An 18679-nucleotide genomic window follows, 5' to 3' on the forward strand; every position below is an offset into this window, starting at 1 on the left:
AGAATGTTAATTAGGCCACCATCTTAAAATGTAGTCCTATTTACTTAATCTGCTGTGTTCATACAATATTAGAATATGTTGATGATGAAGTTGGAGAAGTCCTGCTATTGAAATTTCTTCAGTTGATTTCATGCACAAGTATGAAGTATAAGTATAAAGTTTTAAATGTTACTGAGGATGACTGTAACGGTCTAAACCAGTAGATGTCCCAAATTACCAACTACCAAACTTTATTATTATAAATGGTTATAAATGGTCATTATAAATGGTTTTAAGTAAGTTGGGATTTAAGAAATGTATCATGGTTGGGTATTTTTGTTTTATTCATGGCAAGAAAGCTTAGACTTAACTAAGTTGGAAAAATGTAAAGAACTGGCCCAATTATTGGTATTACATTAGATTATGTTATATTATATTTTACAGTTGGTATGGGTGTCCATCTAGTGGTGGTTCCTGGTATAATACACTTTCATTAAACAAGGTACTAAACTTGATCAGTCCTTGACACTGGAGTGGTACCCTCAAGCCATTTTTACTGATCTTTTACCTGGGAAAAGAGAAAAAGGGGAATTGAGATACTGTTGTATAGGGGTATAACACAATGCCACTATGTATTCAGGTTTAAACTGGACATGGATGAAGTATTTTAAATTATGTATGAACCCTACTAATATGACACTGTTAACACTAGAAAAGGGCAGACAAGTGTGCACACTAACAGTACTTACACTTACACTTACACTTAAATCTCACTCACTCACACCTCTTCTTATTATTATTTTTGCTATTACTGTTTTATTTTTGTACATGTCTATTTGTCTATCCATGTCTATTTGTCTATCCATGTCTATCCAAAATGTAAGCAAGCTAGCAGTCTAATTTATACCACCTTGACACTGACCAGGCAGTTCTTAAGGACATAGCTACTGTTAATAAACTGTTACTATTTTTATTAAACTTACTATTTTGTGCTTCATATCTGAATGCCTGCTAACACCCACAGTCGCAGCTTATAGTGCATTCCCTATTTGTGTCTGCATTTGTATCTGTTCAGAACACATAATCTGTTCAATCTGAACAAGTATTCATGTTCGATTATATTCTGTTTCTGGGATATGTAACTTTTACTTCTGTATCTGTTTATTTTGAAGCTGAAGAAATGCTCTGTGAGTGTGTGTGTGTGTGTGTGTGTGTGTGTGTGTGTGTGTGTTCAAATCTTAGTAAATAGAAATTCACCATTTCAATCATTCACTGTATCTGGTAATGAGGAGTGCTGAGATGTTTTATAGAGAACAGGAGTAGATAAAAGCAGGGGAATTTCTGCTTGGCCATATTTATATTGTATCAACATTGACTCATTCTTTGTTACGTGGAAGCCCTTGTATCTAAAGTGCACAAATGTGCATGGAGAACAGCACGTAAGTGTTCTAAAAGTAGCACACAACTGGATGCTTCGATTTAAGTTTGAATCAGGTTGCTGGATGACTGTCATGTGATTAGAGCTCATGCTGGGGTCTGACTGAACCAGAGCAAGCAAACAGACATTTCACTTGTCAACATAATATGCATAGAGAAATACTACAGTCCGAGCAACAGCATACCATACTGAAAACTAAGACCAATAGGCATTTCATAAGACTGATGTGTTGGCGCTTAAAGTGATATTAAACCTACAATACTTAAACAGCCTATATAATAAATGCCTATCATGTTACAGTATGATTCTGTATATATGCTCCTGGAGAACCTCTGCTCAGGCATAGGTAACTGAAATATGTTATTGATTATTTAAAGCTCTTGAACGTATGATTTAAGGATTTGGGGATTAAAAGTCCTCTTTGCTAGAAATATGATATTTCAAGCTACTTGTGTTTTTCAATCTTTTGGTAAAGTGTGTTATACTAGGTCCTTCTCCAACATGTTAATTAATCTAATAGACCAGGGAGTCAATACACATTTTTGAAGAATTCAAGGTTGTGTCCCAGAACACCATTGGTATTCTGACGTACTATTGTGCTTGTATACGGCTTGTGATGCAGCTTGGTGATTTGACACTCAGAAGATGGAATTGTCTGAAATAAGTTATTGTCATCTCCTCAGTATTACAAGTATTGAGAATAAAATCTTTATTGCTTGAAGTTATTAGCATGACTGTTACAATTACTGTGTACTAGACTGTTTTGGAAGACCAAAACATCTTGCCTCTAACTAGAATGATAACATTAGCCAGCTAGCTTCCTTTGTTTACTATTATATGCATTTCACTCTGATCTTTTGACTTGATAGGTGAAACGACATTTTAACTGTACTCATTCTGCAAAATCAGAGCTCATTACAGAGCAAAAATCTCTGATCTGCTCTTATCTATCAGTGTGTTGTGTTGTTTACTCACGCCCTTACTCGCTATCCTTTTGGGAAACACCAAAGCGAACTAGTTAGTTACCTTTAGCTATTTAGCAAACAGACAATAAACACCTGATTGCTTTCAGTCTTTGTTTTTTCTATCTGAATATTGTTCTCCATGTTGTTTGTTGCATAATCTGCATATTTCATTATCCAATCTGTTTTAAAACACTATGTCATGAGGTGTGTTGGTGAAGGCTCTCTTCACAAGAATGATGGTTCAGCCGCAATTGCAGCTGAACCGAAAGTGGATCTTTCACCAGGATAATGATAATAAGCACACTAGCAGATCCACTAAGGAATGGCGCAAAAACAAGAACTGGAGGGTTATGTAAGGGCCTAGTCAAAGCCTGGATTTGAATCCCCTTGAAATGTTGTGGGGGGATTTGAAACGGGCAGTACATGCAAGAAAATGCTCAAACATCTTGCAACTGAAAGAATATTGCATGGAAGAGAGGTCAAAAATTCCAGCAAGCCAATGTCAGCGACTGATGGACAATTATGCAAAACACCTACAAGAAGTTATTTCTGCAAAAGGGGGCAATACTATCTTTTGAGGCCAAGGGTTTACATACTTTTTCCACCGAAGAATATCACATCTATTGATATTTCTGTTGAATAAATGATTACAAAAGCTAATTTACCTTGTGGTTTTGTTTAAGTATATCAACTTTATTAATAGGCACTATTTCAAAGATGATCAAATGTTTGATTGTCTACATATGTCAAAAAAGCCAACAATTTCCATGGGTGTGCTTATTTTTTCACATGAAAGTAGACACAGCTCTTGGCTGGTTTTCCTCCTACTCAGTGTTTCATGATAACAAACTCGAAATAGCATTACACTTGCACATCTCAGAACGGAACTCTCAGCAATCATTGGGAGAGACAGTCCTATAAAGCAAAGGCTCCGCCCACTTGGAACATACCATTAAAAAAGGTAGGTATCAGGTACAGGTAAGTATCAGCACACCAACCTTCTACAAACAGGTAAGTATACATCATCGTATACATACATATAGACATTTAAATGATCATAATATGACCATTCACATTATTTCAAGTGGCACCATCCTCAGCAATCTCCAGGCTGCACTGCTCGGGGTCCTCCTCAGTAGCAGAATGTAGCCTCCAGACGATGAGAGCTCCAACCAGAGGTAGGGCATCAGGATGGATCAGGCAGGTCCAGAGAGCAGAAAGGGTCAGGATCACTGGCATCTCCATAAAATCATGTGTGGCTCGACAGAAGGAGAGTGGGAGAGGGAGGTAAAAAGAGGGAGAGATTGTTATAAATGTTTACTGTCTCGTAATGGATAAGACTGTGTACTGTACTTTGCATAAAAGGAATTCTATTCTATGTGAGCTTGAGTAAACAAATATGTTTTCAGCCTGGACTTAAACAGTACCGAACACTAATTGCAAGATATTCCATAACTGCGGGGCTTTGTAAGAGAAAGCTCTTCCCTCTGCTGTAGCCTTCACTATTCAAGGTACCAACAAATAGCCTGGACCTTTTGATCGAAGTAGGCGTGGCAGATTATAAAAGACCAAAAGTTTACTCAGGTACTGTATCATAAGACCATTCAGTCCTTTATAGGTCAATAGTAGAGTTTTATAATCAATGTGAATTTTTACTGGGAACCAATGCAGTGTGGATAAGATAGGGGTGATGTGGTCATACTTTCTGGTTCTAGTAAGGACTCTTGCAGCTGCATTCTGGACTAACTTGAGCTTGTTTATGCTCTTACTGGAACATCCAGACAGTAAGGCATTAACTCATTTTTCTGCATCATGTAGTGACATTATATTTCTTATCTAAGCAATATTTCTGAGATGAAAGAAGGCTATCCTAGTAATATTATCTACATGAGTGTAAAATGAAAGACTGGAGTCAATAATCACACCCAGGTCTTTTACTGCTGAACATGAGTTGTACTGTGTAATCAGAAAGCTTACTTCTAGCTGTATGTGGTCCTAGTACAAGTACTTCTGTCTTGGACAGATTTGAAAAACATCACCTGGTCTTTTTTCAGTCTTCAACAAATCATTGGTCAGAAAATCAGCAATAATTAAACTAATGCGCTCCTGAGACCTCCTGTGCCACCATTTCCTTGTTTACTTTAGCTGTAGTGAACTATTTTGGGGAAAAACTAGAAACAGGGAAATTCACTTATATAGTCTGCTTGTATGCAAAGGTAAAAATCATGATAATGATTCAAATGTTTGCTGTAAAATTCAAACTAACACATGTCTGGGTGTACAAAATTAAAATAAAGTATAAATTAGTATATGATTATTTATTTATTTGCCCAGGAGTGTACCTTAGTATAGGTAGTGGTTAAAGTAAAAGTTAATCATAATACACAAAGTGAGAGAGAGAGAGAGAGAGAGAGAGAGAGACACACACACACACACACACACACACACACACACACACTCTACTCTACTCTTTCGGCATGAGTTTTCTAGTCAGCTGCTTATTTTTTCCTCTGGTCAAATAAGTTCACATGATCATCTGATAGGTCTCATTTCTAATCAGTCTGAGCAGCAGACACAACGTCTTTGTTACACTTTCCTGCTCTCCTTCTTGCTTTCACTCCTCATTCATTCTCATCTTATTCACAGTTGTTCTCTTTCTCATCACACATTTTTTGGACTTTTGTTACTGAGACCTATGTTTTAGGGGTACTAGACTCATGGGTCCAAAAAAGGAGAGCCAGAACAACGATTCGTTTGATGTAAGTATGCTTAATATGTTTGGTTAATGAGAAAAAGTGTAATTGCTCTACAGTGCATGCCAAAAGAATTTACATGAAATGTCACCATGTGCATGGGTCTATGAAAAACTTATGTAATATAGTGAACTGTGTGCTATTTATGATTATGATTTATTATTATTATTATTATTATTATTAGCAATTTCTCTTTGCATAAACTTCAGAATTGTAGGTGTAATTTAGTGCTTATGTGTTTCTACAATAACACAAGTAGAAAAGTTTTTATTAACGTTAATGCTTCTTTAAGAGCTGATATATAAGCTGTTTTAAAGGGCTTTATACAATACATAGCCAATAAATCACCAAAATCTCTTATACGGGGTATCAGCTATCGCTTGGCAGTTCTCATTCTTGCCTATTGACATTTATTTGGTCAGAACAAGTTGCTATCACATTTTTCTAGTTATGAATGCTTGGTAGATGATAGAATTCATGACTGAGAATTCACGACTTGTTGCTTGGCCAGGAAAAACAGCGTTGTAATCTATATTGGCATGAGTCATTACTATAGTAGGAATTCTGTTCTACGTTGTTGTTGTCTTACTCATGCTTAAGTTAGTTTACGAGAACAGGAATTGTCATAGAATCTACTGCAAGCGTCAAGAGCAACAACTGCAAACATGAACTTTGGACATAGAAATGGAATAATCATAAAGAAAAAGTACACTACTGATATTTTTTGTTTGACTTAAGTGGAGTTGATGAACATACTGTACTTTTCCAGAGATGTTCTCTGTAACATACATACATATATATATATATATATAAGATGTTCATATATATAACATCATATATATATAAGTAAGATGTTCTCTTACTACCAGTACAGTATCTGCAGGTTAATTCCAAGTATAGTAATGTTAACAATTACATAAATTCTTTAGTATACTTACAGTTACCGTTTCATACTAGCATATCTAAGTGTACTTAGAGAGAAATACACCTGATGTTATGTATACTTACAGTTAACTTGTGGTACTAGGATGTTAAAGTATACACAGAGAAAAGCACACCTGCTGCCAAGTATTAACAGCTTACTTTTAGTATACTATGTCTAAGTATACCTGGAAAGAAGTACACCTGGTGTCAAGTACACTTCCGTTTACTTTTCATACTAGCATGTCTAAGTATACTTAGAGAGAAATACACCTGGTATTGAGTATACTTACAATTAACTTTTTATACTAGCATTTCAAAGTAAACATAGAGCTGTCAAGTATTAACATCTTACTTTTAGTATTCTATAAAGAGATGTACTCTTGATGTCAAGTAAATGTACAGGTTTCTTTAGATTCTAGAAACTATATACAGAGAAACTATACACCTAGTGTGAAGTATATTCGCAGTTTTTCTTTCATGTACCACGTCTTAGTATACTTTGAGAAAAATACACTAGGTGTCAGGTATACTTACAGGTTACTTTTGATACTAGCATGTCTAAGCATACTTAGAGAGAGTTACACACAGTGTCAAGTAAAGAAGAACACACTAGGTATACACTAAGAACAGATAAAGTATATTTACAGTTTACTTTTGATAAAAGTCCAAGTGTACTCATAAGGAAATACACTAGGTTTGTTTACTCATAGATGTAATAGTAAAATGTGGTTCTGAAACTTTTTAGAATATAGTAAATACTGAGTATACCTAGAGGAGACATCAATCCCCTTTACCCAGATTCCTATTACCTGGATTTTAGTGTGCATCTCTTTGGCCAACACTTTGTCTTTAAATGTGCTCCAAAAATAATAATGAGTTAATTTGTAAAACTGATCAGTAAACAAAAGAATAAGAAATAATTTGCTTTAAAACCAGCTCTTGACTGGTGGAACTTGAGCATGAATCCCAGTGAAGACATATTCTGGATAATCTTTCTCTCTCAGTACTAAAAGACACTTAATGTGTTGTGGAGAAAGTACCATCACACAGACCACGATCAATAGCCTTCATGTGATGGGAAGATAACTACGAGCGTATGTCAAATGAAAACCTTAAAAGTGCAGTTTAACAACGTTGAGGAATCTGGACACTTGTTAAGCACTGGAACACTTGCATTGAACCAAAAGAAGACTATGTAGGAAAATGACACATTTTGGTGACACCTATTTGCAAAAACAATGCAAAATTTAAAAAAGTAGGCTGTCAAATATACTTTTAAATAAAGTAATAATTATATGGCTAGTATGTTAAAACCACCTCAGCTTTAAGGAAAAGGAAGTACCAAAATACAATTACTTCATTTCTGTACATAGATCAGGTTATTTATCTTTATCTATACCTTTTACTCACCACAATTTCAAACACATTTCTTTACATTTCTCTACATTTCAAGTTCTTGTATATTTTAAACAGACTTAAAATACACTTAAAATATACTCATGCATATATTTCAGGGATATTCTGAATACAGTTTGGAAATTCTGTCTGACAGACATTGTTTTTGCTTGTATTTCCTCATTTGTAAGTTGATTTGGATAAATTAATAAATGTAAATGTAAATGTATTGGAGAGCTTTACAGAGTTGATCTAAATTCGTGAAGTATGATGTAATAAAGTATCCACGGAGTGTGGATCCATGTGCGGCTTTATTCAACAATGTAGCAAAAGTGTGCAAACAAGTAGAGCTCAGTAGCCAGCAAACAGCGCATCAAAGTTAATTCCAAAATCGTGGTAAATAAACAGGAAAATGGTCAGGGCAGGCAACGAAGGATCAACAAGCGGAATAAACAGTTCAAGGTACAAACGCAGTAGGACAAAAATAAATGGCAAATGCTCAGTAATATTCGATAAGGCAAAACAAGACTTCGCAGTGAGTCTGTATGTGCATGAGTCTTAAATAGAGAGTCCGATGAGAAACAGGTGTGGTGGTGATTAGTTCCGGGTGCGTGGTTATGGGAAATGGAGTCCGTAGGAAAAGTCAATACTCAATGGTGTCCTCTGGAGGTGAGCGGAAGGGACTACCGAGGCCTGATTCGTGACAGAGCCCCCCCCCTGCAAGCGGCTCATGACACGAGGCAGTGCCCAGCGCGAGGTCGAGGGGCCGGTCTATGCAGATGGGTCCTGTGAAACTCTGCAATGAGTATGGGGTCAAAGATGTCGTCAGCATTGACCCAGGATCGTTCCTCTGGACCATACTCCTCTCAGTCCATGAGATACTGCAGTGACCTCCCCCGGTGCCTTGAGTCCAGGAGATCTCGCACCTGATAGGCTTCCTCACCGTCCACGATGATGGGTTGGGGACTGGTCACTGGCCTCCTCCACTTCCCCCCTTGGACTATCACTGGGCTTGAGCAAAGACACATGGAAAGTGGGAGAGATGCGATAAGTGTGACATCGGATTCTCTTTTGTGATAACGGATAGTGTAAAAGTACCAACAAAGAGCCTGCACCTTTTGATCGAAGTAGGCGTGGCGGATCATAAAAGATCAAAAAAGTTCGCTCAGGTACTGTGGTGCGAGAACATTTAGTGCTCTATATGTGAATAGTAGGCTAGTGTTTTATAATCAATGCAAAATTTTACTGGGAGCCTATGCAATGTGGATAAGATGGGGTGATGTGGTCATACTTTCTGGTAAACGCTCAGTAATGTTCCCTTTGCTCACTTTGTTTTTTACTGATGCCTGTGCACCATTTTTGGTCTTGATTTTCTTTCCTTACTTCAAGTAAACTTAAATGCAATTTGAATTAATGATCCTGTGCCTGACTTACAATCATCAATATTTGTTAAAAGTGGTCAAAATCTGTCAATAGCTAATTGTGCATTGACTGTGCATACCAGGCTGCACTGTAGCCATATAGTAAAAAAAAAAATTACTTAGCCAAAAAATTTAATAAATAAAATAATTGTAAATTGGACCACTCTCTGGAGCCATCAAGCTACAGCAATGTTGCAGCAGTCTACCAAAAATTAATGAGCATTTATAAAACAATTTCTATCTATAGCCATGCAATAATATGTTATTGAACTTCCAACTGTAAATCTCTCTCTCTTTCTCTCTCTCTCTCTCTCTCTCTCTCTCTCTCTCTCTCTCTGGGGATCTTTACTCTCCAGGTTGATGGCATGGTAAATAACTACTCTGGATTGACTAATGAGCAGAACACAGATGTATCAGAAGAGGAGAGTAGAGACAAACTAATTTATTGCGTAACTGACATACCACCTTGGTACTTATGCATAATCCTGGGAATTCAGGTAAGTTAAGTTCACACAATTTTCTCCAACACAAGCAATTTCCTCTAGGTCCATTTGTTATATTTGTCCTTCGTCCTAAAACAAAGTAAATTCCTCACAGTTAACTTTAAACTAGATAAATAAAGCCTCTATGTCTCACAGCACTTTCTGACTGCATTTGGAGGAATCATTGCCATCCCGCTGATCCTGTCTCAGGGTCTGTGTCTGCAGCATGATGGACTCACTCAGAGCCACCTGATCAGCACCATCTTCTTTGTTTCAGGAATATGCACCTTATTGCAGGTCACCTTGGGTGTCAGGTAACCAACATCTTTAAAAAAACCTAGGTGGTGGTCTGTGAAAACCCTGTCAGATGTTGCTGTGGCTCAAAAATGTAGTTTTTCAACCAATAATATATTTGGACATGTATATATAATTAAAGAAACCATCAATATATTTAACCAAAATGACACAGGAATGTTTCATAGATTGATGTGGATGATCAAAGTGATTACACATTTCCTATTCATTGTAAACTCATAAATCTGTATTTTAACAGATAAAAACTTTCCAAGGCTGCCACACATATAATTAGAATCTGTTTTCTATAAATGAAATATGAGTAGGTATACTGTCCATTATACTAATGTGTTAACCTTGTTAAGGGGTGACTCATTGGTTAAGGCTGGGTTTCTGAAGGCTGGGGGATCAAACCCCAGTACCGCCAGTCTGCCACTGTTGGTCCCTTAAGCAAGGCCCTGAACTCTATCTGTTCCCGAGGTGCCAAATCATAGGTGACCCTGTGCTCTGACTCAAATCTCTTAACAAGCTGGGATAAAAAAAAAAAAAAAATTTCACTGCATTATGCATCAGATGTAGGCTTTCTTCGTTTTACTTCTACAGCAGATGGTGGATTTCTGATTACAAGCTTGTGTACTGTGAGAATATCTTTTACCTTTTACTAAGATCTATTTTTTTTTCTTAGAAATGGTCAAAATTCTGGTTTTGCTGTCTTTGGCTTAATTAGGGTTTGAGGATTTGATCTGACGTGTGAGTAACTTGAACTTTGAAATTACAAATTACATTGTGTAAATAGTTTACAAACAGTGAAGATGAAAAGATTTTTCAGTGTGGCATACACAATAGTTTATGACATAAAATCTGATTGTGAATTATTGTATGATACATGAGCCATTATAAACTAAAATGAACAATCATTTAGCACGGCTGGTTCTTACAGGAGCCCTAAGCCACCATGCATTATTCATTTTTTTTCTTTGCTGTTTTCTCATGATCACGACTTAATTTTCTCGTGATCTCGACATAACAAGTTGTTTTCTTGTGATCTTGACTTAATTTTCTTGTGATCTCAACATGACAAAAAATTTGTTCTCGTGATCTCAACTTAATTTTTCTGCGTACTCGATTAGGTAATTAGTGAGACCATTAGACAGTCAATCCTCCTTGCATATTCTACATATAAGTTTTTGGTAACATTAGGGTTTATAGTAAATCCGTGCAGTAAAAATATGTGTGTGGTGGAACACTGATCAGCTCAGAAACTGGAGACTTAATAGGATTACATAGGAATTTAGAATTGCATGTCTAGGTTCAGCACACTTTAAATCCACATTCCACAGGCTGGTTCATGTTGGGACTTATCTCCATATAAGTGGAATGAGGATCTGATTGCTGAACACTGACCACTGAACAAGAATTTCTATGGGGTGCCTTAGTCAAGAACAGCATGACAAAATAGGTGATCCTTTGTTTCTACCCTGAGAAGGCCAGGCTTTTGAGAATCTTTTTAGTGCCACCTGCAAGTCTGTCAAGTCTTCTGAACTGGGAAGATCAGTATAAGTGTCCAGTGTGCTTTTTTATGGTGACAGGCATTTTTCTGTTGGGGAGTCAGAAAAGCATGAACTGAATTTAGATTGAAATATTCTAGGCTGTAAAAATGTTCCAGTTCATTTGGGAACATTTTTGTGTTAGCTCAGAAAATCTGAGGTTCAGAAAATTTGAGGTTTAAAAGAACCTTTTAAATTCTATCTGCTGCATAATACGCATCCGATTTGTGCCCGCAGGCCCTAAAAATCTTCCAACCTGGAACTGAAATGGACTTAATTAGATTTTCTGTCATGAACATATACAAAATAATCCCATAATATTGATGTGGGTTTATTGTTATTTTATTATTTATTATTATTTATTTAGATGCCCAGAGGACAACTCCATTCAACTAATTAGGTGACTTCTTATGATAACTGGTTGTTTCAGAACTAAAAAGGGGTTTCACAAAAATGGGGTGAAAACTGAAAAGTTTTTCTATGATTTTTTAAATTTGTAAATAATTTGGCAAAGTATATTCATTTTTACCCCCACTTCAATATTATAGGTTATTTTGTGTAGATTCATGACATATAATCCATTTAAGTCCATTTCAGTTCCAGGATGTAAGACTAAAAACGAGGTGGGGGAATACTTATGCAAGGCATTGTATCTGGTTAGATAATGATCTGCACTTTGGACTGTGGTAGGAGATTAAAAGCACTTACTTTTTTATTATTTTTAAAACATGTAATAAAACCATGTGTAATGATCTAACATTTTTTTTTGACAATCTGAGTATTAAGTACTAGACATCTTTGAATTCTCATGAGCATTAATAATGCACATGGGTTTAAATGTAAAGTGTTTTTTTTTTTTTTGTGGAACTCTCATGTCTCAATGATAGGTTACCTATTCTTCAAGGTGGGACATTCAGTCTTCTTGCACCTACAACATCCTTGCTGTCCATGCCAGATTGGGTCTGTCCTGCTTGGACACAGAATGCCACCCTGGTCAACACATCCTCCCCTGAGTTCATAGAAGTCTGGCAAAGTCGCATACGGGTGGTGAGTGTTACAGATGAACTGGAGAGATTAATTAAAACTGATATATTTGGTAAAGAAATAGGAACAACTGGCATTTATTCTTTTCCTGTCTTAACAGATCCAGGGTTCCATTATGGTGGGCTCCCTGTTCCAGGTGCTGGTGGGATTCTCTGGTCTTATTGGTCTGTTCATGCGGTTCATTGGTCCTCTGACAATTGCACCCACCATCTCTCTCATTGGCCTTTCTTTGTTTGACTCTGCTGGCATGAATGCAGGAAGCCACTGGGGAATCTCAGCCATGTGGGTGCAAATAAGTGAAGTTATTCACCTTCACTTCACTGAGTCATGAATACAATGTTCAGTTTTCTTTTATATACTGCATTGAGTAGCAATATAATTTTTTAAACACACAGGATCATTTATGTAATATACAGTACATTATATGATCAAAGGTTTGTGTTAGTTTTGTACACCTGACCATCACACCCATATGTACAGTACATCCCATTCCAGATTTAGTCCACCTTTGCTGTTATCATGTTATCATTGTTCTACTCTTCAAGGAAGGCTTTCCACTAGGTTTTGGAGCGTGGCTGTGGGGATCTGTGCTCATTCAGCCACAAGAGCATTAGTGAGGTCAGGCACTGGAGTTGGTTGAAAAGGTCTGGGATGCAGTCGGCATTTAAATTAATCTCAAAGGTGTTCAGTGGGGTTGAGTTAGAGCTTTGTTCAGGCCATGTAAGTTCTTCCACACAAACCTTGGCAAACCATGTCTTTTTGAGCTCTCTTTGCGCACAGGTGCATAGTCATGGTACAGGTTTGGACCCCTTAGTTCCAGTGAAGGGAAATTGCAATGCTACAGCACACAAAGACATCCAATACAATTGTGTGCTTCCAACTTTGTGAAAATAGATTGGGGGAGACCCACATATGGGTGTGATGGTCAGGTGTCCACAAACCTTTGGTTTTATATATATATATATATATATATATATATATATATATATATAGTGGATTACATGCAATAGCTAGAAGTGATGTAACACAGAGACATAACATTAATCTTCCTTCCACAGGACAACATGCTTAATCGTGCTGTTTTCCCAGTATCTCCGCCACGTTGCCATCCCTCTCCCTGCATACAGCAAGGCCAAAAAGTTTCACATCTCCAAGATAAACATCTTTCAGATTCTTCCTGTAAGCCTCTAAATGCTTTCATCCAGAACATCATGGTGTGTTTAAAGTAAAGCTTGTAAATAAAGCACTGACTCTCTTGATTTGTTCCACAGGTCCTCCTGGGAATCACTGTTTCATGGCTCATCTGTTACCTTCTGACTATCTATAATGTCCTCCCGTCTGATCCAAAGCAGTATGGGTATCTTGCTCGCACAGACATTAAAGGAGATGTAATGGGGAATGCGCCTTGGTTCAGGTTTCCATATCCAGGTACTCAACTAGTATGTTGAAAACCTTTAAAGCCCCTTACAACATGATTTCACATGTTTACATTTCTGTCTATGGACATGTTAGATAATGATTTACTTGGTGTCTCCCTGGGACATTAAACTTCTGTCAATGCTTTTCAGTTGCTCCACTCAGGAGTGGGAACCCAAAAATGATTCTGATCTTTCCGAGCTTCACCAACAAAACTCATGACAATAAATCGAAACTAGTACTATAAAAGAGCACACAAATGAAAGAGCAATGCTTCATCAGTGCTTTTTTATACGAGTCATGAATGTTACATGGTGTATTGGTGTATTTTTTTTCTTATTTCTAGTGCCATTTTTTGTGGTATGATGCTCACAGAACAGCTAAAACAAATAAGGTTTGATGTTAGTGTGAATTCTGTTACTTCCACCATTTCAGCTAGTTTTTAAAATGCTACACTGATCAACAGAGCAGAAACAGCACACTCTCATTTATTAAAGTAGAATTAACTAACTAGAATGAACTGCTGACTATCACATGGCAGCAAGTGACATACAGTATTAACTATTTATTGTTGTGAGTTTTGTTTGTGACACTTGTAAAATCAGAATAATTTCTGGGTTCCCAATCCTGAGTGGAACAACAGAAAAGCATTTGCCGCTATTGTCCAGAGATTGGGAATTTGAATCCTGATGTTGCTAAGAGGCAAACTTGGCCATGTTCTCAGGATGAATTGACTTGTCAGTCATAGTGACACTAGCCAATCGCTAGTTGGTGGTAAATTCACCACAGAAGCTATGGATGTTAACAGGAGGAAGCTAATTGAATGAGAATAGGGGCTGTAAATATATAATGTTTATTTAATGATCACTTCTTAGTCAATGATAAGTTAGTAAATGGGTAAATGCATTCAAATTGAATTGAATTACAGTGTACTATACTTATTATGTAAGTCAATCACTATGATGTTTTCAGGTAGCGTATTTTTTCTTAATCCGGTGCCTTTCAACTTCCAGGCCAGTGGGGCTTACCAACTGTGAGTCTGGCAGGGGTGTTAGGAATCCTGGCAGGAATCATATCCTCCATGATTGAGTCAGTAGGTGACTACCATGCTTGTGCCAGGTTAAGTGGTGCTCCACCTCCACCCAGACATGCAATCAACAGGGGGATTGGGATTGAAGGCCTGGGCAGCCTGTTGGCTGGGGCCTGTGGGACAGGCAATGGAACCACTTCTTATAGTGAGAACGTAGGTGCACTGGGCATCACTAAGGTGAGAGACTGTTAACATTTTTTCAGACCACTCCATTATTTAAAATACACCACTACAGCATTTGTGCCATGTAGCAAAAGAGGACAACGATTGAGTAAAATGTTTTATTTTTCTCCTGCAGGTTGGCAGCCGCATGGTAATTGTTGCCGGTGGGGTCATTATGATCATAATGGGATTGTTTGGGAAAATTGGAGCTATTTTTAGTACGATCCCGACACCTGTCACTGGAGGGATGTTTTTAGTCATGTTTGGAGTCATAACTGCAGTCGGTGTCTCAAATCTACAGGTGGGACAATATTTCACTTGAGAAGTCACTTGAGAAAATGACAAAAACTAACAACTTTGTTGATCTCTTTATAGTATGTGGATATGAACTCTTCTCGAAACATCTTTATCTTTGGCTTCTCAATGTTTACGGGGCTTGTCATTCCAAACTGGATAATAAAAAATCCTGATATCGTAAAGACAGGTGTGTTCATCACTGTTGCAATTACATAAGAAAAACATAAAGAAGACATTATATTATCTCGTACTTTCTGATGATGAAGGCAGATAAAGTCAGAGTTCTTTACAAAATTACAGGGTGTACCACAAGTCTCCATACATAGGGGACTATGTACACCAGCACCACGTCGGTTGTGCTTTCGTCAGTGGATCTTCTTGGACGTCCACTTCCAGTCTTTTAGAATTTGTTAATAAGTTTGGCATCAGTATCGTGTATGATGTGCTTGCCATATTTCCTGATTAAGTCCATCACAACCTTGTGACAGCTTCCTGAACCAGCCACGTTCTTAAAGGCTATCTGAAAGGAAAAAAAGAAGACATTTTTCTAAAAAGTGTTAATTTCCTCTGTGTATGGAGATTTTGGCACACCCTGTATATAAACAGATATATATTTTTTTTATAAAACAAAACAAAACAAAAACAAATATAATCATTCACAGTCCTAGAATATTGTATCCATATGATAATGTCCTTGTTTCAGGTATTGTGGAGTTGGATCAGGTGCTACAGGTTCTTCTAACAACTTCTATGTTTGTTGGAGGATTTTTTGGATTCGTTCTTGATAACACCATCCCTGGTGAGTTTCACATTGTATGTGTAGCATTTTCTTAAGCTTGACTGGAATTAATTTATGCTAAACCTCAGGCTTAATGAATTCTAAGTTCCAGGAATAAAAGTAGTAAATGAATATAAAGAATCAAGTGAAATATACTGATCTTGTCACAGTATTATCACTTCTTTATTTCTCTCATAGGAACAAAGCATGAGCGGGGCATGAATGTGTGGAACAAGGTCCATGAAGATGAGTCTGAGAACATTGTGGAAAGTGAGGAGGTCTATGGCCTTCCCTGTGGCATTAGTTCTCGTCTTGCATCCTACTCCTGGGTTAGATACATACCTTTTTGCCCCTCACATAAAGCCAGACCACAGAATGACATATCCAGCAGCTCTGTTTCACTTGGAATGAAGGAGCCTTGCAAAGATGATACACATATCATAGTAGCAGTCCAACTATAGTCATTCATAAGGACTCCCATTTTTGGGCCTTCATTTTTCATAAATTATTGTAATCTACTTGTGTGGATGCTAACCTGTGAAATCTGAGGTCACACTATAAAATGATAAATGATCTCAATAATCAGCTGAGGCAGCTATTTAGGACTTGGATATATTCCTTTTGTACTGAATCAATTTTCCTGATGGTTGTCATGAGTCCCCCTTTGTGCAGCGCGCTGTGGAGCATGTGAGCGCTCGTGCACCTGCTTCTCCCATGTGGACAGTTGTGACATTTCGACATGTGCATCTGTTTATATTTCTGTTATGTCTCCTCCGCATCCTGTCATTGGTTGTGGTGTCACGTGTGTATGTATTGCCCTCAGCTGTTAGCAGTTACGAGGCTGATCATGTCGGCATATATACCGCGTGCCTCCCAACACTCAACGCGGATTATTAGAATAGAGAGATTAGATGATTTAGATGTAGATGTAGATGTGTTTCATTGTGAATGTCATAGTCATAGTCATAGTCATAGTCATAGCTCATGTCTTAGTTCATGTTTAGGTTCGTTAGTTTAGTTCACGCTGGTTTCTCCGCTACCAGTCCCTCGCTGTTGTTTATGTTTGTCGTTTTGTTTATCGACCCTGTTTTCCGTGACCACGACCTTGATTCCTGCCTAGCCCTGTGTATGCCTGTTTCCCGATCACCTGACCTCTTGCATGTTTTGGATTATGTTTCTGGATCACATTTTGGATTTACCTGCCTGTGTTTCTCAATAAAGAAAACCGTTCCAACTGCGCTTGCATCCGTCCTATCTTCCTCTACGTCACGAAACGTGACAATGGTCTTCATTTTTATATGATTATATTTTATTATATTGATATGAATATAACTTTGCTAGGATGAACTGCATTTCTGCATTCATTGTGCTTTAATAAAGCAAAATAACCACATTCAAAAGACAAACCATTTCTTGTAAAATATAGGGTTAGAATCATTAAATTTGAAATTTTAATTTCACTTAAATTCAATTCACTTTATTTATTAAGCACATTTAATTACAGCACATGTTGTTCCAAAGTGCTGTACAGATTCAACAAATAAAACAACAAATCCACTAAACAACAATCACTGATAGAATTCAGAATACTAGCCATGATTAAATGCTTAAAAAAATGGGCAAATATTTAATGTAGTTTGAATTTGAATGTTATTATTTTGGAATTGAATTTTGAACTGAAATAGAATTTCATGTTCAAATCTAAAATCTAATAAATCTGAATTCAAAATAAAGTATGCATATATTTAATTTCTAAAAAGCATTCAATCTATCTGTTAATTCACATTTTAGATTTGCTTTAAAAATTTCATTTTGCATTTTAAACATTCATTTGTACACCCTTAAGCATGAAAATCTGAAACTAAAACCTGTAACTGAATTTCAATTCAAATTTCTAATTGCATGGTTCTAAATCCATACTAGTTTCAACAAATTTGACATATATGAGCGTTCTGTTTGTATGTATGTATGTATGTATGTATGTATGTGATTTTCTCAACCTGAAGTGATATTATTAAAATGTTTAAGTATAATGCTTTTTCATTAATATTTATTTATAAATCCTTCAAATCCACACTCATGTATTTTTGGTATTTGGTATTGGCAAAACACTAATCTAAGCCACCAGAGTTTATGCTGTTTTTCTGCCGAGTTGACGTGTGAGGAATGATGATTCACCTATCTGATGGTTAATTCATGTTTTATGGCTTTGTAGAGGCTGTTAAAGCACTCTTCCTTGGCATCTTTCTGGTGTGCTGTGTCGGCCTGAGCTATTTTATTGGCCATGTACACCAACGTCAGCACTGATTTCAGCACAGTATTCCCTCCTAAGAACACCCATGTCTTGGGCCAGAGCAAAGGTCAGTTGACGCACCTCAGGCATCGTCTTGGAAATAATGTCCTCAAAGATGACTTCTAACACACTACAGACAACTGTGGAAATGCCAATCAGCCTACAATACATCTCTTTGGACTGGGGGAAGAAACCCCAGAAGCACAGGGAGAATATGCAAACTCCACACACACAGAACAGAGGCAGGAATCGAACCCACCAAGCCTGGAGGTGCAAGGCAAATGTGCTAACCACTGAGTCCTATATCCACTTAAAAATTTACACATATAATGTTTTTTGACATTGCACGTATAAATATGAACAAAAAAGTAGGCCTATGTATTCATAAGCATAAACAAAGA

The 18679-nt window shown here is 37.1% G+C and overlaps 1 protein-coding gene across 1 annotated transcript; it reads left to right on the forward strand.

Moving 5' to 3' along the window:
• The first annotated feature begins 4670 nt into the window (after positions 1-4670).
• Positions 4671-17223, forward strand: slc23a4 (solute carrier family 23 member 4). The gene is made up of 12 exons (XM_053622811.1): positions 4671-5141; positions 9232-9372; positions 9514-9671; positions 12086-12245; positions 12343-12524; positions 13301-13421; positions 13514-13670; positions 14672-14925; positions 15047-15211; positions 15286-15394; positions 15911-16006; positions 16184-17223. Exons 1-12 carry the CDS (start codon positions 5100-5102, stop codon positions 16444-16446), a joined length of 1848 nt encoding a protein of 615 aa, XP_053478786.1. The 5' UTR covers positions 4671-5099; the 3' UTR covers positions 16447-17223.
• Positions 17224-18679: the final 1456 nt, after the last annotated feature.

The sequence above is a fragment of the Ictalurus furcatus genome, chromosome 4 (genome assembly GCF_023375685.1).
Source record: "Ictalurus furcatus strain D&B chromosome 4, Billie_1.0, whole genome shotgun sequence".
NCBI classification, from domain to species: domain Eukaryota; kingdom Metazoa; phylum Chordata; class Actinopteri; order Siluriformes; family Ictaluridae; genus Ictalurus; species Ictalurus furcatus.